Genomic DNA, 24337 nt, shown 5'->3' with positions numbered 1-24337 from the left:
CCTGCTACAAGCAAAATTTCAAGCAGGATGCACCAATGACTCAGACAATAAAGAAGTGGTCAGATGAAGCAGATGCTCAACTTCTTTGGGGTAGGGGGCAGTATTGGGAATTTTGGATGAAAAGTGTGCCCAAATTAAGCAGCCTGCTACTCAGCCATAAAAGCTAGAATATGCATATAATTAGATTTGGATAGAAAACACTCTGAAGTTTCTGAAATTGTTTGAATGATTATGTTATACTATAACAGAGTATAACAGAACTCATATGGCAGGCAAAAAATCTGAGAAAAAATCCAACCAGGAAATGGGAAATCTGAGGTTTGTAGTTTTTGAACTCAGCCCCTATCAAATACACAGTGGAGTAATTTTGCACTTCCTAAGGCTTCCACTAGATGTCAACAGTCTTTAGAAACGTGTTTGATGCTTCTACTATAAATATGGGCGGAATGAGAGGGGAATGAGTCAGAGGTCTGCAAGCAGCCACAAGCTCAGTCTCGCGCGCTCACGTGAAAGGTAGCTGCGTTCCACTTCATTTCTGAAGACTAAGGAATACTTCGGTTGAAATATTATTGAATATTTATGTTAAAAACATCTTTAAGATTGATTCCATACATCATTTGACATGTTTCTACGAACTGTAACGGAACTTTCACTTTTCGTCTGAAACTAGTGAACGTTCTTCATGAATGTGGATTACTGGACTGAACTTGCTAACAAAAGTAGCTATTTTGACATAAATGATGGACATTTATTCCATTTATTGTGGAACTGGGATTCCTGGGAGTGCATTCTGATGAAGATCAAAGGTAAGTGAATATTTATAATGCTATTTTGACTAATGTTGACTCCACAACATGGCGGATATACAGTATGTATGGGCACTGAGCGCTGTACTCAGATTATAGCATGGTGGGCTTTTTCGGTAAAGTTTTTTTTAAATCTGACACAGCGGTTGCATTAAGGAGAAGTGTATCTATAATTCGGTGTATAACAGTTGTATCTTTTATCAATGTTTATTATGAGTATTTCTGTGAATTGATGTGGTTCTCTGCAAAATCACCGGATGTTTTGGAACTACTGAACATAATGCGCCAATGTAATCTCAGATATTTGGATATAAATATGAACTTTACCGAACAAAACATGCATGTATTGTGTAACATGAATTCCTATGAGTGTCATCTGATGAAGATCATAAAAGGTTAGTGATTCATTTGATCTATATTTCTGCTTTTTGTGACTCCTCTCTATGGTTGGAAAATGGCTGAATGCTTTCTGTGACTAGTTTCTGACCTAACATAATGATACGTCATGCTTTCGCCTAAAAACATTTTTGAAATTAGAGACTGTGGTTGGATTAACGAGAAGTTTCTTTAAAATGGTGTAAAATACTTCTATGTTTGAGGAATTTTAATTATGGGATTTCTGTTGTTTTGAATTTGGTGCCCTGTAGTTTCACTGGCTGTTGAGAGGTGGGACGCTCACATCCCGAACGATCCCAAAGAGGTCAACTACTGGACTATTTTGCTAGCAGAGACTGGAATATGTTCCGGGATTCTTCCGATGGCATCGAGGACGTCATCCGCACACTGACTGTGCGTACATACCCCAACCAGAAGCCATGAATTACAGACAACATCGGCACTTACCTAAAGGGTAGAGCTGTCGCTTTCAAGGAGCGGGACTCGAACCCGGAAGCTTATAAGAAATCCTGCTATGCCCCCCAACAAACCATCAAACAGGCAAAGTGTCAATACAGGACTAAGACCGAATCGTACTACACCAGCTTCGACGCTCATCGGATGTGGCTGGGCTTGCAAACTATTACAGACTACAAAGGGAAGCACAGCCGAGAGCTGCCCAGTGAAACAAGCTGCCCAGTGACACAGAGACCTGACCATTTGGTGCAAGGACAACTACCTCTCCCTCAACGTGATCAAGACTACAGGAAAAGGTGGACCGAGCACGCCCCCATTCTCATCGATGGGGCTGTAGTGGTGCAGGTTGAGAGCTTCAAGTTCCTTGGCGTCCACATCACCAACAAATTAACAGGGTCCAAGCACACCAAGACAGTCGTGAAGAGGGCACAACAAAAACCAGTCCCCCTCAGGAGACTGAAGAGATTTGACATGGGTCCTCAGATCCTAAAAGGTTTCTACAGCTGCATCATTGAGAGCATCCTGGCAGATTGCATCCCTGCTTGGAATGGCAACTGCTCGGCCTCTGACCGCAAGGCACTATAGATCCTATAGATCCTATGCAGCGACCCAAAAAAACGACTCCGAAAGAGAGGGAAACGAGGCGGTCTTCTGGTCAGACTCCGGAGACGGGCACAGCGCGCACCACTCCCTAGCATTCTTCTTGCCAATGTCCAGTCTCTTGACAACAAGGTTGATGAAATCCGAGCAAGGGTAGCATTCCAGAGGGACATCAGAGACTGTAACGTCCTTTGCTTCACTGAAACATGGCTCACTGGAGAGACGCTATCCGAAGCGGTGCAGCCAACGGGTTTCTCCACACATCGCGCTGACAGAAACAAACATCTTTCTGGGAAGAAGAGGGGCGGGGGCGTATGCCTCATGGCCAACGTGACATGGTGTGATGAAAGAAACATACAGGAACTCAAATCCTTCTGTTCACCTGATTTAGAATTCCTCACAATCAAATGTAGACCGCATTATCTACCAAGAGAATTCTCTTCGATTATAATCACAGCCGTATATATCCCCCCCCAAGCAGACACATCGATGGCTCTGAACGAACTTTATTTAACTCTTTGCAAACTGGAAACAATTTATCCGGAGGCTGCATTCATTGTAGCTGGGGATTTTAACAAGGCTAATCTGAAAACAAGACTCCCCAAATTTTATCAGCATATCGATTGCGCAACCAGGGGAGGAAAGACCTTGGATCATTGTTACTCTAACTTCCGCCCCGCCCCCCTTTCGGAAAAGCTGACCACGACTCCATTTTGTTGATCCCTGCCTACAGACAGAAACTAAAACAAGAGGCTCCCACGCTGAGGTCTGTCCAACGCTGGTCCGACCAAGCTGACTCCACACTCCAAGACTGCTTCCATCACGTGGACTGGGAGATGTTTCGTATTGCGTCAGATAACAACATTGACGAATACGCTGATTCGGTGTGCGAGTTCATTAGAACTTGCGTTGAAGATGTCGTTCCCATAGCAACGATTAAAACATTCCCTAACCAGAAACCGTGGATTGATGGCAGCATTCGTGTGAAACTGAAAGCGCGAACCACTGCTTTTAATCAGGGCAAGGTGTCTGGTAACATGACCGAATACAAACAGTGCAGCTATTCCCTCCGCAAGGCTATCAAACAAGCTAAGCGCCAGTACAGAGACAAAGTAGAATCTCAATTCAACGGCTCAGACACAAGAGGCATGTGGCAGGGTCTACAGTCAATCACGGACTACAGGAAGAAATCCAGCCCAGTCACGGACCAGGATGTCTTGCTCCCAGGCAGACTAAATAACTTTTTTGCCCGCTTTGAGGACAATACAGTGCCACTGACACGGCCTGCAACGAAAACATGCGGTCTCTCCTTCACTGCAGCCGAGGTGAGTAAGACATTTAAACGTGTTAACCCTCGCAAGGCTGCAGGCCCAGACGGCATCCCCAGCCGCGCCCTCAGAGCATGCGCAGACCAGCTGGCCGGTGTGTTTACGGACATATTCAATCAATCCCTATACCAGTCTGCTGTTCCCACATGCTTCAAGAGGGCCACCATTGTTCCTGTTCCCAAGAAAGCTAAGGTAACTGAGCTAAACGACTACCGCCCCGTAGCACTCACATCCGTCATCATGAAGTGCTTTGAGAGACTAGTCAAGGACCATATCACCTCCACCCTACCTGACACCCTAGACCCACTCCAATTTGCTTACCGCCCAAATAGGTCCACAGACGATGCAATCTCAACCACACTGCACACTGCCCTAACCCATCTGGACAAGAGGAATACCTATGTGAGAATGCTGTTCATCGACTACAGCTCGGCATTCAACACCATAGTACCCTCCAAGCTCGTCATCAAGCTCGAGACCCTGGGTCTCGACCCCGCCCTGTGCAACTGGGTACTGGACTTCCTGACGGGCCGCCCCCAGGTGGTGAGGGTAGGCAACAACATCTCCTCCCCGCTGATCCTCAACACTGGGGCCCCACAAGGGTGCGTTCTGAGCCCTCTCCTGTACTCCCTGTTCACCCACGACTGCGTGGCCACGCACGCCTCCAACTCAATCATCAAGTTTGCGGACGACACAACAGTGGTAGGCTTGATTACCAACAACGATGAGACGGCCTACAGGGAGGAGGTGAGGGCCCTCGGAGTGTGGTGTCAGGAAAATAACCTCACACTCAACGTCAACAAAACTAAGGAGATGATTGTGGACTTCAGGAAACAGCAGAGGGAACACCCCCCTATCCACATCGATGGAACAGTAGTGGAGAGGGTAGCAAGTTTTAAGTTCCTCGGCATACACATCACAGACAAACTGAATTGGTCCACTCACACAGACAGCATCGTGAAGAAGGCGCAGCAGCGCCTCTTCAACCTCAGGAGGCTGAAGAAATTTGGCTTGTCACCAAAAGCACTCACAAACTTCTACAGATGCACAATCGAGAGCATCCTGGCGGGCTGTATCACCGCCTGGTATGGCAACTGCACCGCCCTCAACCGTAAGGCTCTCCAGAGGGTAGTGAGGTCTGCACAACGCATCACCGGGGGCAAACTACCTGCCCTCCAGGACACCTACACCACCCGATGTCACAGGAAGGCCATAAAGATCATCAAGGACATCAACCACCCGAGCCACTGCCTGTTCACCCCGCTATCATCCAGAAGGCGAGGTCAGTACAGGTGCATCAAAGCTGGGACCGAGAGACTGAAAAACAGCTTCTATCTCAAGGCCATCAGACTGTTAAACAGCCACCACTAACACTGACACTGACTCAACTCCAGCCACTTTAATAATGGGAATTGATGGGAAATGATGTAAATATATCACTAGCCACTTTAAACAATGCTACCTTATATAAATGTTACTTACCCTACATTATTCATCTCATATGCATACGTATATACTGTACTCTATATCATCGACGGTATCCTTATGTAATACATGTATCACTAGCCACTTTATACTATACTATGCCACTTTGTGTACATACTCATCTCATTTGTACATACTGTACTCGATACCATCTACTGTATCTTGCCTATGCTGCTCTGTACCATCACTCATTCATATATCCTTATGTACATATTCTTTATCCCCTTACACTGTGTACAAGACAGTAGTTTTGGAATTGTTAGTTAGATTACTTGTTATTACTGCATTGTCGGAACTAGAAGCACAAGCATTTCGCTACACTCGCACTAACATCTGCTAACCATGTGTATGTGACAAATAAAATTTGATTTGATTTGATTTTAGAGGGTAGTGCGTACGGCCCAGTACATCACTGGGGCCAAGCTTCCTGCCATCCAGGACCTCAATACCAGGTGGTTCAGTCCCACCCTCGCCGCCCGGATGTACTCCAGATTGGAGTGGTCAGTCCAGATGAGAAAAGGGTGTTTAGTCCCCTCAAGTCAATGTCTCCACGCCTTCAGAACCTTGACAACAGCCAACAGCTCCCAGGCCCCACACAACCTCCTCTCTCACAACGATCCATCGTTTGCTCCGTTCTAGAATCCTATGTATACCATGGTATTTTCACGGTGCTATTTCAGATGTATAATATGAACTAATATACTACCTTACATCTTGCCATGGGTGAGGCCCTGTTCTGAAACAATTGATTAAGTCCTTTTTGTGGCACATGACCACACGACTGAACAGTAGTCCAGGTTAAGACAAAACTACAGCCTGTAGGACCTGCCTTGATGACAGTGCTGTCAAGAAGGTAGAACAGCGCCTTATCATGGACGTACTTCTCCCCATCTTAGCTACTGTTGTGACAATATGTTTTGACCATGACATTTTACAATCCAGGGTAACTCAAAGCAGTTTAGTCACATCAACTTGCTCAATTTCCACATTTTTATTCCAAGATTAGTTGAGGTTTTAGGTTTAGTGAATGATTTGTCCCAAATACAATGCTTTAAGATTTTGAAATATTTAGTAATAAGTTATTCCTTGCCACCCACTCTGAAACTAACTGTAACTATTTGTTAAGTCATTTCAGTCGCTGTAGTAGCTGACATGTATAGTGTTGAGTCATGTGCATACATTGCCACTGGCTTCCTCAAAGCCAGTGGCAATTCATTAGTAAAGAGTGAAAAAGGTAAATGGGCCTAGAAAGCTGCCTTGGGGAAATTATGTTGGAGAGGCAGGCTACCATTAAAGTGCACCCTCTGTGTTCTGTTAGACAATAAAGCAGGGGGTGTAAATCCATAACATAAGTTGTCAGCAGCAGACTATGATCGATAAAGTCAAAACTCGCACTGAAGTCTAACAGCCTCCACAATATTTTATCATCAATTTCTTTCAGCCAATCAGTCATTTGTGTAAGTGCTGTGCTTGTTGAATGTCCTTCTCTATAAACATGCTGAAAGTTTGTTCCAAAAGTTTACTACGGGTTGGTAACAGACTGATTGGTCGGCTATTTGAGCAGGTAAAGGGGGATTTACTATTCTTAGGGAGTGGAATTACATTTTCTTCCCTCCAAGCCTGGTGGCACACACATTCCAATAGGCTTAAATAAAAAATATGGCATATAGGAGTGGCAATATTGTCCGCTATTATCCTCAGTAATTTTCCATCAAGTTGACAGACCCCGGTGGCTTGTCATTGTTGATAGACAACAATTTTTTCACCTCTTCCACACTCACTATACGGAATTTAAAATTACAATGCTTGTCTTTCAGAATTTGGTCAGATATATTTGGATGTATAGTGTTCAGCATTTGTTGCTGGCATGTCATGCCTAAATTTGCTAATCTTGCCAATGAAAAAAATCATTCAAGTAATTGGCAATATCAGTTGGTTTTGTGAAGAATGAGCCATCTGATTCAATGAATGATAGAGTTTGCCTTTTTTCCCAGAATTTCATTTAAGGTGCTCCAAAGCTTTTTACAATAATTATTTATTTCACTTACCTTTGTTTCTGTCACACCCTGATCTGTTTCACCTGTCTTTGTGCTTGCCTCCACCCCTCTCCAGGTGTCGCCCATCTTCCCCAGTGTATTTATACCAGTGTTCTCTGTTTGTCTATTGCCAGTTTGTTTTGTGAAACCTACCAGCGTTTGTCCCCTTGCTCCTGTTTGTTCTTGTTCCTGTTTTATAGACTTTCCCGGTTTTGACCTTTCTGCCTGCCCTGATCCTGCCTGCCGTTCTATACCTTGCCACACCTCTCTGGATTATTCACCCCTGCCTGCCCTGACCCTGAGACTACCTGCTGTTCTGGACGTGTTGCACCCTTTCTGGATTACTGACCTCTGCCTGCCCTTGACCTGTCGTTTGCCTGCCCCTATACTAGAAATAAACGTTTGTTACTTCGACACTGTCTGCATCTGGGTCATATCTGAAACCTGATAGTTTCAGTGTAGTTCCTTCTTCTTTTTATTCAATTTAGGCACTCAATTTGCAATACATTTTCCAATCTGTTGTGCAGCCAGACTTATTTGCCATTTCTTTTGCCTCATCCCTCTCAACCGTACATTTTTTCAATTCCTCATCAATCCATGGGGATTTAATCATTTTTACAGTCATTTTCTTAATGGCTGCATGCTTATTAGCAACTGGAATAAGCAATTTCATAAATGTCAAGTGCAGTGTCTGTTTGCTCCTCATTACACACCACGGATCAACAGATATTATTTTCATTAATAACATAGGAATCACAACAAAACTTATTGTACGACCTCTTATGACCTCTCATTCCTGTGCTGTTTGTAACTACCCTGGTAGTTTGACTGATAACCTGAACCAGGTTGCAGGCACTGGTGACATTTTTAAGCTTTTTCTTGAGTGGGCAGCTTGATGAGAGCCAGTGAATATTTAAATCACCCAGAAAATATACTTCTCTGTTGATATCACATACATTATCAAGCATTTCACACGTTAACCTCTCTGGGATATGTGGGACGGTAGCATCCCAACTCACCAACAGCCAGTGAAATTGCAGGGTGCCAAATTCAAAACAACAGAAATCCCATAATTAAAATACCTCAAACTATTTTACACCATTTTAAAGATAAACTTGTTGTAAATCCAGCCACAGTGTCCGATTTCAAAAAGGCTTTACGACCAAAGCACACCAAACGATTGCGTTAGGTCAGTACCTAGTCACAGAGAAACACAGCCGTTTTTCCAGCCAAAGAGAGGAGTCACAAAAAGCAGAAATAGAGATCAAATGAATCACTAACCTTTGATGGTCTTCATCAGATGACACTCATAGGACTATGCTACACAAGACACGTATGTTTTGTTTGGTAAAGTTCATATTTACATTCCAAAAATCTCAGTTTACATTGTTATGTTCAGTAGTTCCAAAACATCTGGTGATTTTGCAGAGCCACACATCAATTTACAGAAATACTCGTAATCAACATTGCTAAAAGATACAAGTGTTATGCATGGAATTTTAGATCCACTTCTCCTTAATGCAACCGCTGTGTCAGATTTCAAAAAAACTTTACGAAAAAAGCAAACCATGCAATAATCTGAGTACTGCGCTCAGACACAAAAACAGGCCATGCAGATACCCGCCATGTTGTGGAGTCAACAGAAGTCAGAAATAGCATTATAAATATTCACTTACCTTTGATGATCTTCATCGGAATGCACTCCCAGGAATCCCAGTTCAATGATAAATGTTTGTTTTGTTCGATAAAGTCCATCATTTATGTCCAACTACCTCATTTTCGTTTGCGTGTTTAGTACACAATCCAAACTCACGAGGCGCGGGCAAGTCCAGGCGAAAGTTCATATGAAAAGTCATATTACAGTTTGTAGAAACATGTCAAACGAAGTATAGAATCACTCTTTAGGATGTTTTTATCAGAAATCTTCAATGTTTCAACTGGAGAATTCCTTTGTCTGTAGAAATGCAATGGAAAGCAGCCAACTCTCACGGGAGCGTGCGAGACTGAGCTCATGCCACTCTGCCAGACACCTGACTCAATCAGCTCTCATTCCCCCCTCCTTCACAGTAGAAGCCTCAAACAAGGTTCTAAAGACTGTTGACATCTACTGGAAGCGGTAGGAAGTTCAATATGACCCCATAGACACTGTATATTCGATAGGCAATGACTTGAAAGACGACAAACCTCAGATTTCCCATTTCCCCAGATTGTATTTTTTCTCAGGTTTTTGCCTGCCATATGAGTTCTGTTATACTCACAGACGTCATTCGAACAGTTTTAGAAACCTCAGAGTGTTTTCTATCCAATACTAATAATGATATGCATATTCTAGCTTTCAGGCCTGAGTAGCAGGCAGTTTACTCAGGGCACCTTTTTATCCAAGCTACTCAATACTGCCCCCCAGTCCCAAAGAAGTAAACCAGATATTGACTGTTAGCACTTGGTGGTCTTTAGCAGCTTCCCACAAGAATGGGCTTTAGGTGAGGCAGATGAACCTGTACCCATATTACTTCAACAGTATTTAACATGACACCCTCTCTAATCTGTACAGGAATGTGGTTCTGAATATAAACAGCAACACCTCCACCATTGGCATTTCTATATTTTCTGCAAATGTTATAACCTTGTATTGCTACCACTGTATCATCAAAAATATTATCTAAGTGAGTATCAGAGATAGTTATAATATGAATGTCATCTGTTACTAGCAAATTATTGACTTCATGAGCTTTACTGGGAAGCTTAGCAGCAGTAGATGTGCTCATGTTCTGTATGTTAGTGCAGGGTGAGCTGCTCACAGTGGACTTCCTCCTGCATCCCCTGCATTGTGATTAAAAAAGAGCCTTTACTTCATCTCCCTTTAGGAATTTTTGGACCTTCTTCAGAGTGACTCTAGTCTCCCGTATCAAGTGTAGTGAGTGTGAGGTGTGTGAGGTGTTTCTTAAGGCCCGGAATGATTCCCTGTTAAATTATCTGTTAAAATCTCAAATTATTCATAAAGGTCCTATTGGTCCATTCGCTTGATTGTAGTGAGTCATACCATTGTGTTGTCTGCCTCTCAGCACAGTTTGTTATCTTCCGTAATATCAATTTTTTTTTCTATCAGCCATCCATTTGTTCTGCCACTTTATCTCCTATTCTAATATGTAATTATGGTGTCTTAGGGGGTTTTCATCCAAGTTAATTTTGCTTCTCTAACGTCACACTGAATCCCATTACCAATTAATAGAATAGGAAGGCATCCACACTTTGGAGTGTTTCCTAAACACTCCCAGCTTCTGGACAGCTTCAGCATCTCATTTGAGCAAATATGCACGTGGGAACACGCACAAAGACTGTAAATCACACCTAAGAAGAGCAGGCACTAGCTGCTTAGAAAGCCAATGTGTATGTTGTTGGCTCGCACATTGACATTCTATCTAAGGATTGTAATCCAGGGAGGAAGACATCACACATTAAGACTTGAGAAGTCTCATACCACCCCAGTCCTGGTTTCTTATCATTTCTGATACAGATACCCCATCCACAAAGTGATAGTGATACTTGCATTAGATACCATAGTGGATACCAGGTTAGCACCAGATGAAACTTCAATACTCTGAAGCGTAATAAGAGCAGGAACCCACCACGCAGGAGGTCAGAAGAGGCGTAGGGCGAGTTGTGTGTCCGGTAGAGCTGCCAGTCAAAGTCATCCTCCTCGCCTTGGGTGAAGTCACACAGACTGGGCTCAGAATCCTCGTCAAAGGTGCAGCCTGCTGCTGAGGAAAGAGAGAGGAGATGACATTAAGTGGGAGGTCACACATGATGAAGTAAATATCATTCAATATCAAGGGATTAATGGATTATATTTTTTAATGGCTTGCACATGATCACATTTAATTTGATTTCCTGGGATTGAAAGGAATCATAGATTTAGCCCAAGATGGACACACGTTTCAGCCATTGCCACCATAAAATCAGTATTTGCATCTTATTTGTACTTCCCTTATGATAACAGGGGGCTCCATAGAGAATAAAGGGGTTGTTGCAGTACTGTAGGCGAGAACCCACCATCATCCCCCAACCACACCTGCCTTCACTTCAGAAACTTTCCACTATAGTTATTATTCCAGTGTTGTTGTGTAGTGGCTTGTTTGGGCCATATTTCACCACAATATCCCCTCTGATCCTCTTTCAATAACTGAGATGGGACAGATGCCAGACAACTAACTGGGAAATCCATTTCCCACTTCACCCAGACACTAATAGCCTGGCGCAATGCAATCTGTACTCCACTCCAGCCCCCCTGACACTCTCACTCACCAACACACTAAGGTTGTTAAAGTAAACTAAAACTGAAAACTGATCTTGAAAAAACAATTTGTAAACTGAAATAAAATAATTAACAAACCCGTTTGAAAAACAGACTATACTGAAACCATTATCTTTGACTCAAAAACTATTTAAATAAAAGCCATTTTGAATTAGATTAGGCTTTTTTGTATTGGGGTTTTCAAGCTTCTGAATCTGTCAGGTCTCACTGAGATTGACTTTATAATTTCAAGGTAGACTCGGCAAGATTACGTTGCCCCGAACAGCATCGTAGATAGTGGTTGGGAGAGTTTGAGTGGTAAGGCTAAAGCAACTGACTGTAGACGACAGTCAAGGAGTAAAGTCAGGGGAGGTGCATTTGCCGAAAGTCAGACACCGATGTGGTTTTCCAACAGCAAGGCTCAGATAATCATGGCAGTGTTGCAATTGTTGAAAATGTTGAAAATAAACTTGCATCTAACCCTCATATTACACACACTCACAAACTGAAATCATAACATAAAATTGTGTGTGTACAGTCGTGGCCAAAAGTTGAGAATGACATAAATATTAATTTTCACAAAGTCTGCTGCCTCAGTTTGTATGATGGCAATTTGCATATACTCCAGAATGTTATGAAGAGTGATCAGATGAATTCCAATTAATTGCAAAGTCCCTCTTTGCCATGGAAATGAACTGAACCCCCCAAAAAACATTTCCACTGCATTCCAGCCCTGCCACAAAAGGACCAGTTGACCTCATGTAATTGATTCTCTCATTAACACAGGTGTGAGTGATGACGAGGACAAGGCTGGAGATCACTCTGTCATGCTGATTGAGTTCGAATAACAGACCGGAAGCTTCAGAAGGAGGGTGGTGATTGGAATCATTGTTCTTCCTCTGTCAACCATGGTTACCTTCAAGGAAACACATGCCGTCATCATAGCGTTGCACAAAATGGCTTCACAGGCAGGGATATTGCTGCCAGTAAGATTGAACTTAAATCGACCATTTATCGGATCATCAAGAAGTTCAAGGAGAGCGGTTCAATTGTTGTGAAGAAGGCTTCAGGGCGCCCAAGAAAGTCCAGCAAGCGCCAGGACCGTCTCCTAAAGTTGATTCAGCTGCGGGATCTGGGGCACCACCAGTACAGAGCTTGCTCATGAATGGCAGCAGGCAGGTGTGAGTGAATCTGCACGCACAGTGAGGCAAATACTTTTGGAGGATGGCCTGGTGACAAGAAGGGCAGCAAAGAAGCCACTTATCTCCAGGAAAAACATCAGGGACAGACTGATATTCTGCAAAAGGTACAGGGATTGGACTGCTGAGGGCTGGGGGAAAGTCATTTTCTCTGATGAATCCCCTTTCCGATTGTTTGGGGCATCCGGAAAAAAAGCTTGTCCGGAGAAGACATGGTGAGCACTACCATCAGTCCTGTGTCATGCCAACAGTAAAGCATCCTGAGACCATTCATGTGTGGGGTTGCTTCTCAGCCAAGGGAGTGAACACAGCCATGAATAAAGAATGGTACCAACACATCCTCCGAGAGCAACTTCTCCCAACCCTCCAGGAACAGTTTGGTGACGAACAATGCCTTTTCCAGCATGACCGAGCACCTTGCCATAAGGCAAAAGTGATAATTAAGTAGCTCAGGGAACAAAACATCAATATTTTGGGTCCATGGCCAGGAAACTCCCCAGAACTTAATCCCATTGAGAACTTGTGGTCAATCCTCAAGAGGCAGGTGGACAAACAAAACCCCACAAATTCTGACAAACTCCAAGCATTGATTATGCAAGAATGGGCTGCCATTAGTCAGGATGTGGACCAGAAGCTAATTGACAGCATGCCAGTGCAGATTGCAGAGGTCTTGAAAAAGAAGGGTCAACACTGCAAATATTGACTCTTTGCATCAACTCATGTAATTGTCAATAAAATCCTTTGACATTTATGAAATGCTTGTAATTATACTTCAGTATTCCACAGTAACATTTGACAAAAATATCTAAAGACACTGAAGCAGCAAACTTTGTGGAAATTAATATTTGTGTCATTCTCAAAACTTTTGGCCACGACTGTACATTGTACAATCAATTAGTGAGAGAGAGCATCAAAAGTCAAATGTATTTGTATGTATCCACTGTACACATACAGTGCCTTCGGGAAGTATTCCATTTAGTTAATTTACAGCCTTGTTCTAAAATGGCAAAAGAAAATACATCCACAGCAATCTACACACAATATCCCATTACGGCAAAGAGAAAACAGGTTTTTATAAATGTTTGTACATTTATAAAAATAAAACAAATACCTTTTTTACATAAGTATTTAGACCCTTCACCAAGACACTATAAATTGAGCTCAGGTGCATCCTGTTTCCATTGATCATACTTGAGATGTTTCTACAACTTGATTGGAGTTCACCGGTGGAAAATTAAATTGATTGGATATGATTTGGAAAGGCACCCATATATAAAGGTCCCACTGTTGACAGTGCATGTCAGAGCAAAAACCAAGCTACGAGGTTGAAGGAATTGTCCGTAGGGGTTCGAGACAGGATTGTGTTGAGGCACAGATTTGGGGAAGGGTACCAAAATATGTCTGCAGCATTGAAGGTCCCCAAGAACATAGTGGCCTCCATTTTTAACCACCAAGACTCTTCCTAGAGCTGGCCGCTGAGCAATCTGGGGAGAAGGGCCTTGTTCAGGGAGGTGACCAGATAGAGTTCCTCTGTGGAGATGGGAGAACCTTCCAGAAGGACAACCATCTCTGCAGCACTCCACTAATAAGGCCTTAATGGTAGAGTGGCCAGACGGAAGCCACTCATCAGTGTAAGGCAAATGACAGCCTGCTTGGAGTTTGCCAAAATCACCTAAAGACTCTCAGACCATGAGAAACAATATTCTCTGGTCTGATAAAACCAAGATTGAACTCTTTGGCCTGAAAGCCAAGCATCACGTCTGGAGGAAACCTGGCAACGTCCCTACGGTGAAGCATTGAGGTGGCAGCATCATGCAGTGGGGATGTATTTCAGGTGCAGGGACTGACAGACTTGTCAGGATCGTGGGAAAGATGAAAATTTCTCCAGAGCGCGCAGGATCTTAGACTGGGGCGAAGGTTCCCCTTGCAACAGGCCAATGACCCTAAGCACACAGCCAAGACAATCCAGGAGTGGCTTCGGGACAAGTCTCTGAATGTCCTTGAGTGGCCCAGCCAGAGCCCGGACATGTACCCGATCGAACATCTCTGGAGATTCCTGAAAATAGCCTTCAAAACAACACTCCCCATTCAACCTCACAGAGCTTGAGAGGATCTGTAGAGAAGAATGGGAGAAACTCCCCAAATACAGGTGTGCCAAGGTTCTTCAACAAAGTACTGAGTAAAGGGTCTGAATACTTACTTAAATTCGATTTTTCCGTTTTTTACATTTTATAAAAACCTTTCTACAACCTCTAAAATCCTGTTTTTGCTTTGTCATTATGGGGTATTGTGTGTAGATTGATGAGGGGGGAAAATAATTGGATGCATTTTTTAATAAAGCTGTAACGTAACAAAATGTGAAAAAGACAAGGGGTCTGAATACTTTCCAAAGGCACTGTAAATCGCAGCTAACTGGTTCCTGTTTCAGTCATGTCTTTGATCATGTTCTCATGGGTCAAACAAAAACACGCTTATGATTGCTTGACAATAGAGCCTCCCACAATGCAGGTGATGGCTGCAGGATGAAGGTTGGGGAAGAGCAACTGCACAAACTTGCAATTGACTGCAGTCAAAACTTCATGACCTTTGATCACAGGATTGTTCATGCAAAATTGACCATTTAGATCAGCATGATGCAAGACTTTGCTCTCACACGGTCACACAGAGTATCTGCGCATGTGCACGGGTGCACTTCATGCTGCTACAACGTGCACACTACAGGACCACAGCAATTGAGAAGTTTACCCTTGTGCTCCAACGCTCCTGGTTGTTGCGGTAATTGACCCACTACTACAGCTTACTATGTGCATCTATGTCATCTTCCTGAGTCTACCCTTAAACCTTACCTAACCTATGACCTGACCCAACACCTTATCCACTACTACCCCACAGTGGCAAGAACTGACATCCCCCAAAACACAAAAACTATAAAAATACATAAATGGCCCCTAGCCTCCCATGCATAGGCTACTTTCTGTCCCACACACCAAAACTAAAACTAAATCATATGAAAACAAAATAAATGTTTTTATAAAACTTTAGCTAAATAAAAATTTAAAACTAACTAAACTCAGTTTCAGATAAAAATCTTAAAACTAAAAGAAATAAAAAAATATATATAAAAACACAAACCTTGCAACACACACACACAGGCAATGTTGGCCCCCTGCTTTTGTAAAGATTTCCCCTTCCCATAAAACACAAACAAACTACAGCGCACATCTCCTATGCACAGCCACATAAACACACATACTTATAAAGTTGGGGAGGGAGGGATGGCAACCAGGGGACTGTGATTATTATTGTAATACATCACAACCTGCTACATTCCACACGCCAAAAAGCACATTTTTTTCAAATTATATTTAAATAGCCAGGGCTTTTAAGGCCCTTGGGCATAATTTGCTTCCGTCTCCACTCGCAGCATCTGTTGCCATCTCACACATTAACCCAGTGGTGTGAAAATTACAGGCTAGAAGTGGGCAGCCACCGATTCCCCCATCACGTGACCAGAGTATGTGCCAGCCAGAGTTGGAGCGCGACAGTGAGAGCCTAGAGACGCATCGGGGCTAATGATGGGGATGACCAGAACCAGACCCTCAAGGTCACCCTGCTGGTCCACTGCTTTATTAATGCTCATTCTGGACTCTAAACTAGAAGCACAAGCATTTCGCTATGATCGCATTAACATCTGCTAACCATGTGTATGTGACAAATAAAATGTGATAATCTACCATTAAGAAAATGGTCCAAATGTGACCATCAAGCAGCAGGGACTAAAGTCAGATTCTATACAATTTTACTACTGATGAACAAGAGGACACCAAAACTATTACAGATCAGTGGCAAATTTGTTTTGTTGGAAGTTCAAATGTTACAGGCAATCATAAAAAAACAAGGGTTGGTCTACTAACTAGATGGTTCATTCCAAGCCCGTAAGAACAGATAGAACAGACGTACTGTGGACAAAAGGAATTCCATATTAAGCTTTCATGCTGAAAGTCTGCCGGACGATATATATATATTCAGTGGGGCACAAACGCACAGTGGTCAGCCTTGCTCACCACCTCCAACCTCCATTACATCTCGGTGATAATATGCTAAAACTGGAAACTCTAGAGCATTGTGATGAGATTGGCTGGGCCTGATGGGTAGCAGAGAGTCGTAGCAGCCCAGCCAGAGAGCCAACAGAATGTTGAGTTGGGCTAGGTTTCTCCTCTTCTTCACTGATTTTTGGCTCATGCTAAGCCGTTACAGCAGGGATCCACATGGCGAGGGCCAGAGGTTAATTGTCCTGCACAGGGATCTATTTCTAATAGAACAGCCAAAGATATGGGACCTGACACATCCAAATGCTGCCAGTATATTATTCTTTACTGGAGCTAGAAATGAAGCATGCTGATTTCTCCTCAAAGGAACCCATCATGCGAGAGCCGGGGCATCAGGCCTGGGGTGTATTCTCTTCTGCTCCTACTGGTCTATATACTGTATCGCCCAGCCCGGCCTTCAAGTTTCAATTATGCCCACTCTCTATCCCTCCCTCTCGCTCTCCAAGACAGGGGTGTCTCTATCCTACTAAGTAATTACATTATAATTTGGTACCGGGCACAGCGCAAATCTAAATATCAAGTTTGAGACGGTGCCAAGGTTAAAAGCCTCCTGGCTGGAGGGAGGGGATGTGTTTTGTGTCTGCTCACTCATCGATTTCTTCATTAAATGTAGAACAACCTCCCTTTTTAATGAGCTGCTTTGGTTTCGGTATTAAATATTTGTTAACAGCGTGTGTGATTAAAAGGGGTGTAAATATGATTCAGATGTGTGAAATATTTGACCTAAGAATGAAACCACAGACCAAAATGTCGCCCTACAGCAGCGGTTCCCAAACTTTTTCACTCAGGCCCCCCTTCCAGCATTCCGCGCCACTATTTCTATGGGCACAAGAACTGTTGATGACACAAACTGTTCACACCCCTCTTGCTGGGGGAGAGAACATTTTGCAGGTTTAAAGCTTATTTCCTGCAATTCTACACATTTTCCCATGGGGTGCAGATAAAAAAAAATAGTTTTAAAGTGCATTTTCTTCCAATTCTATATACACTGCTCAAAAAAAATAAACGGAACACTAAAATAACACATACAAGATCTGAATGAATGAAATATTCTTATTAAATACTTTTTTCTTTACATAGTTGAATGTGCTGACAACAAAATCACACAAAAATGATCAATGGAAATCAAATTTATCAACCTATGGAGGTCTGGATTTGGAGTCACACTCAAAATTAAAGTGGAAAACCACACTACAGGCTGATCCAACTTTGATGTAATGTCCTTAAAACAAGTCCAAATGAGGCTCAGTAGTGTGTGTGGCCTCCACGTGCCTGTATGACCTGCCTACAACGCCTGGGCATGCTCCTGATGAGGTGGCGGATGGTCTCCTGAGGGCTCACCTCCCAGACCTGGACTAAAGCATCCGCCAACTCCTGGACAGTCTGTGGTGCAACGTGGCGTTGGTGGATGGAGCAAGACATGATGTCCCAGATGTGCTCAATTGGATTCAGGTCTGGGGAACGGGCAGGCCAGTCCATAGCATCAATGCCTTCCTCTTGCAGGAACTGCTGACACACTCCAGCCACATGAGGTCTAGCATTGTCTTGCATTAGGAGGAACCCAGGGCCAACCGCACCTGCATATGGTCTCACAAGGGGTCTGAGGATCTCATCTCGGTACCTAATGGCAGTCAGGCTACCTCTGGCGAGCACATGGAGGGCTGTGCGGCACTCCAAAGAAATGCCACCCCACACCATGACACCATGAGTGACCAAAACATCAGCCAGGAAGCATAGGAACTGAGAAGTGGTCTGTGGTCCCCACCTGCAGAACCACTCCTTTATTGGGGGTGTCTTGCTAATTGCCTATAATTTCCACCTGTTGTCTATTCCATTTGCACAACAGCATGTGAAATGTATTGTCAATCAGTGTTGCTTCCTAAGTGGACAGTTTGATTTCACAGAAGTGTGATTGACTTGGAGTTACATTGTGTTGTTTAAGTGTTCCCTTTATTTTTTGGAGCAGTGTAGTTTGCCATGTCCAAACCTAGCTAAAAAAAAATTGCTGACATGGGCTAGTTGACCTGTCCATTTCTGACAAGTTATTAATAGCTCTCTAAGGTATGCAATGACTGACATGACAAGAGGAATACTGATGATGCACTACCAAATTTTGAAATGTCACCTTGTCTATTCTACTATTACAACTTTCAAGAGTTAGTTGAAAGCCGGACTGTTCTTAAAAAATAAATAAACTGTGCGCCCCACAGTTTGGGAACCACTGCCCTAGAAAAACTAAATGACCCTTCTAAACTTCAAATGAAATGGAACACATTAATACTGTACATTCTGTTTTTGTATCTTAACATTCTTGCCTGCTCAAAAATGTCTTCTGTGTAAATTATAATACTTAACCATCTATTCATAAGATAATATATTAACCTGCATCCCCTTTATGAAAAAACATGACCTCTTCAGCTTCCCAGTAATCAAAATAACTTCACACATCCACTGGTACTGTTGCCATGACTCTCGGGTTATTAGCAAAAGAAAGAGCAAGGTTGCAAACAAAATAGAGAATGTTGTTAGAAGCTCACAAGGATACAATGTCACTGAATAAAGATGTCGTAGGGGGGGCAATTTGTTCAACATCACCTCCAGGTTGCCACCATATTGCCAGGAGATATGGAAAACTCTGTGGCTTAACTTTGATATGTGCATTCAATCAGGGATTGGGCTGTCTGTCTCCCTGCATTGGTCAATTCTCGATGTCATACGTAGCTTCACAAATTAGATGTCATATGTCTTGGCTCATCTGTTTTGTGACACCCCTGCCTTGCTATATAATGAGGTGTTTGCTATGCACATTGGGCGTTGTTAGTGAATCTCTGATCATCCACTCTATTTCCATATGCTGTACTCGGGGTATAGTGTGTCTTCGCTCATTTAAGGAGACAGACACTTTCCACTTGGATAGAGTCTTGCAGAAAATGCTGCTTATGTTACATAAAACAAACCAAGTGCCAAAGCAGATCCTAACCAACACCACCACCCAATTACACACACACGCAAGCACACACAAATCCGCGCACAAAGCCCAAATAAAAATTACATTTGCAACTTTAACAACTTTAACCAATTCACAAACTTTTTCTCAGCCTTCACGCCCCTCTCATCTCTCAGCATCCGCCCTCAGTTCTAACTCGTTTACAGGCGCTAAAGGTAATGAATCCCCACCGTTTAAAATAAATGCTGGTACCGCCAAGCCACCTGGGAAATAAATGAAATGAGGATATGCTACCTAGCTGTCCACACGACTAAAACTGAGAGACCAGTGGAGAGACATTTTTCCAGGACTCCCTGGTCAGATGGTCAGGAAAAAACACTGTCCCTACTCATTTATTTTTATTTAACCTTTAAGTCTCATTGAGGTCAAAATACCTATTTTACCTCTCATACATTCTTCACTGTTACATGCATAGGGACACTTACCCATGCACACATCTTCACACTATATAGGGTCCATATAGCTGGATCCAGATGGTGTCTCGTGTGTAACACCAGAGGCAGTTACAGGAAGAGAGTGGTTGGCAAGGTTGCGGGTCTAATTTGCATTGCAGAGAGTGCGGCTCCTCGTGCATCACCCATAGACAGGTGTATTTATTCTCAGTATAGGAGCTCTCCCAGCACTCCCCTGATTTCTCCATCCATCCCCACTGACTTACAAAATTAAATAATGTATCTGGCTCCCCGGGCATTAATAATTCAGTCTAACCTCATAAGGAGGATGGGGAATTCTCGACAGGCTGCTCCCCTGCACTCATCCTTTGTCTTTGAGGTGAATAGTTAGGAACACTTGGTCTTTCCATGACATAGACTGACCAGGTGAATCCAGATGAAAGATCCCTTATTTTCTGTCACTTGTTAAATCCACTTCAAATCAGTGTAGATGAAGGGGGAGACAGGTTAAAGAAGATTTTTTAAGCCTTGAGACAATTGAGACATTGATTGTGTGTGTGGGCAATGTGAATGGGCAAAACAAAATATTTAAGGACATTTGAACAGGGTATGGTTGTTTGTTCAGCGGTTTGAGTATGTCAAGAACTGCACTGCTGCTGGGTTTTTCACACTCAACAGTTTCCTGTGTGTATCAAAAATGTTTCAAAAGGACATCCAGCCAACTGTGGGACGCATTGGAATCTACATGGGCAAGCATCAAAGTGGAAAGCTTTTGACCTGCCCCAACCAATTTAGGATGGGGGGTGACCTCAGATGCTGCTGTGATGTCTCGGAGGCCAATTGCTTTTACATTAAATAAAAACATTTAATCGTTTAAAGACAGCTCCAATCCTCCTGAGCCTCTTAAGGTTTGTCATACACTCATATGTATGACAGGCCTTAAATTGAACCTGACAATTAAGTGTTTTACCATTTCATTTTCAGGACAACCAGGGCTTGAAGTAGAACACAAAACAATTTGGCATAAACAGTTGCACAGGCTTTTTCAGTTTTGCCCACAAATTTTCGGTTTGCAACTGCACATGGGGGACAAAGATCATATTTTTGGGAGAAATGTCCTCTGGTCTGATGAAAAAAAAATAGAACTGTGTGGCCATAATGACCATCGTTAAGTTTGGAGGAAAAAGGGGGATGCTTGCAAGCCGAAGAACATCATCCCAACCGTGAGGCACTGGGGTGGCAGTATCATGTTGTGGGGGTGCTTTGCTGCAGGAGGGACTGGTGCACTTCACAACATAGATGGCATCATGAGGCAGGAAATTGATGTGGATATATTGAAGCAACATCTCAAGACATCAGTCAGGAAGTTAAAGCTTGGTCGCAAATGGGTCTTCCAAATAGACAATGACACCAAGTATACTTCCAAAGTTGTGGCAAAATGACTTAAGGACAAAAAGTCAAGGTATTGGAGTGGCCATCACAAAGCCCTGACCTCAATCCTATAGAAAAGTTGTGGGCAGAACTGAAAAAGTATGTGCGAGCAAGGAGGCCGACAAACCTGACTCAGTTACACCAGCTCTGTCAGGAGGATTGGGACAAAATTCACCCAACTTATAGTATGAAGCTTGTGGAAGGCTACCCAAAATGTTTGACCCAAGTTCAACAATTTAAAAGCAATGCTACCAAATAGTAATTGAGTGTATGTAAACTTCTGAGCCACTGGGAATGTGATGAAAGAAATAAAAGCTGAAATAAATAATTCTCTCTAATATTATCCTGACATTTCACATTCGTAAAATAAAGTGTTGATCCTAACTGACCTAAAACAGGGAATTTTTATTGGGTTTAATGTCAGGAATTGGGAAAAACTGAGTTTATCCTCTCTAGGGTAGGGGGCAGCATTCAGAATTTTGGATGAAAAGAAAACACTCTAAAGTTTCCAAAACTGTTAAAATAGTGTCTGAGTATAACCTGTTGCGACTCTAGGGGCAGTATTTTCATTTTTCAAACGTTCCCGTTTTAAAAGGGATATTTTGTCAGGACAAGATGCTAGAATATGCATATATAATTGACAGCTTTGGATAGAAAACACTCTAACGTTTCCAAAACTGTAAAGCTATTGTCTGTGAGTATAACAGAACTGATGTTGCAGGCGAAAGCCTGAGAAAAATCCAATCCGGAAGTGCCCCATATTTTGAAAGCGCTGCGTGCCAATGAGTCCCCATTGAGCTGTGAATGTGCTATGAACCAGCTTACGCTTTCTATGTATTCCCCAAGGTGTCTACAGCATTGTGACGTAGTTTTACACATTTATGTTGAAGAATACCCGTAGGGGGCTACATTGCGCAAGTGGTCACATGATGCTCCCGGAGAAAATCTCACGTAAAGTACAGAGGTAGCCATTATTCCAATCGCTTCTACTGAGAAACCAATTGTCCCGGTGGATATATTATTGAATAGATATTTGAAAAACACCTTGAGGATTGATTCTAAACAACGTTTGCCATGTTTCTGTCGATATTATGGAGCTAATTTTGAAAAAAAATTGCCGTTGTCGTGACTGCAATTTCCGGTCGATTTCTCAACCAAACGTGAAGAACAAACGGAGCTATTTCGCCTACAAAAATAATATTTTGGGAAAAAATTAACTTTGGCTATCTACCTGGGAGTCTCGTGAGTGAAAACATCTGAAGTTCATCAAAGGTAAACGATTTAATTTGATTGCTTTTCTGATTTTCGTGACAAGGTTGCCTGCTGCTAGCAAGGCATAATGCTATGCTAGGCTATCGATAAACTTACACAAATGCTTGTCTAGCTTTGGCTGTAAAGCATATTTTGAAAATCTGAGATGACAGGGTGATTAACAAAAGGCTAAGCTGTGTTCCAATATATTTCACTTGTGATTTTCATGAGTAGGAAGATTTTCTAGGAAGATTTATGTCCGTTGCGTTATGCTAATTAGTGTCAGATGATGACAACGGTCCCGTTCACGGGATGGGGTGTCACTAGAGTATAACAGAACTGATTTAGCAGGCGAAAACCTGAGAAAAATCATTCAGGAAGTAGTTTCTTTTTGGTTTTGTAGTTTTCTATTCAATGCCATTTCAGTAACCATTGACTTAGGACTCCATTTGCAGTTCCTATGCCTTCCACTAGATGTCAACAGTCTTTAGAAATTGTTTCAGGCTTTATTCTTATAAATGAGGGTGTAAGACCAGTCTGAACGAGTGGACCCTAAAGTGACGCAGAGTTTTTTCAGGCGCATGTGCATTTCTTGTTTACCTTTTATATTGACGACGTTATTGTCCGGTTGAAATATTAAAGATGATTTAGGCTAAAAAACAACCTGAGGATTGAATATAAACATATATAAATTTGACATGTTTCTATGAACTTTACGGATACAATTTGGATTTTCTGTCTGACTGTTTTGACTGAGTTTGAGCCTGTGGATTACTGAAGAAAACGCAATAACAAAACAGAGGTTTTTGGATATAAAGAGACTTCATCAAACAAAAGGAACATTTATTGAGTAAATGAATGTCTTCTGAATGCCACCATATGAAGATCATCAAAAGTAAGGGATTAATTGTATCTCTATTACTGAGTTTTGTAACGCTTCTGCTTGGCTGGTTACTGTTTGTATTAATTTGTCAACTGGGCTATGTTCTGGGCTAGGTATGCTTTCGCCGAAAAGTATTTTATAAATATGACACTGTGTTAATCTTTAAACCTATGTAAAATATGTTTTGTTTTCTGAATTTTTATAATGAGCATTTCTGTAATTGAATTTGGCGCTCTGCAACATCACTGGATGTTGGCCAGATGGGACGCTAGCGTCCCACATACCCTAGAGGTTAAATGCATTTGGCTAAGGTGTATGTAAACTTCCGACTTCAACTGTATGCTGTGAAATTGTTAGATATTACTGTACTGTTGGAGCTAGAAACACAAGCCTTTCGCTACACCCACAAATACATCTGCTAAACACGTGTAAGTGACCAATTTGATTTGACTTCAAAATTACTCATGTGGATTGTGAGCATCCTAGAACAAAACAGCGCTTTTAATAATTTGTTGCTCAAACCCTTTGGACTCTACAGACGTTATTATCCGCCATTTTCTTACAAACATTGCTTACAACTCATTGGATTAATACCAGTTGTTTCTGCTATTAACATGATAGATAAAAAGGAAATGGTATGAAATACAGCAAGCTTGGTTCCTCCTCT

At 42.5% G+C, this 24337-nt stretch overlaps 1 protein-coding gene across 8 annotated transcripts in view; it reads right to left on the bottom strand.

The window, feature by feature from the left end:
• The window catches only part of ptprub (protein tyrosine phosphatase receptor type Ub), a 353002-nt gene that overhangs the window by 248283 nt on the left and 80382 nt on the right, over positions 1 to 24337 (bottom strand). For 6 of the 8 annotated variants that reach the window (XM_036973945.1, XM_036973950.1, XM_036973953.1 and 3 more), the window contains exon 2: positions 10734 to 10865. In XM_036973945.1, the coding sequence (XP_036829840.1) occupies positions 10734 to 10865 (132 nt within the window). The remainder of the gene's footprint in view (positions 1 to 10733; positions 10866 to 24337) is intronic. The other 2 variants (XM_036973946.1, XM_036973955.1) reach the window with 1 other exon arrangement.

Source organism: Oncorhynchus mykiss, chromosome 3, assembly GCF_013265735.2.
Source record: "Oncorhynchus mykiss isolate Arlee chromosome 3, USDA_OmykA_1.1, whole genome shotgun sequence".
Classification (NCBI taxonomy): Eukaryota; Metazoa; Chordata; class Actinopteri; order Salmoniformes; family Salmonidae; genus Oncorhynchus; species Oncorhynchus mykiss.
The sequence above is the reverse complement of the archived record's forward strand: the minus strand, read 5'-3'. Positions and strand labels throughout refer to the sequence as shown.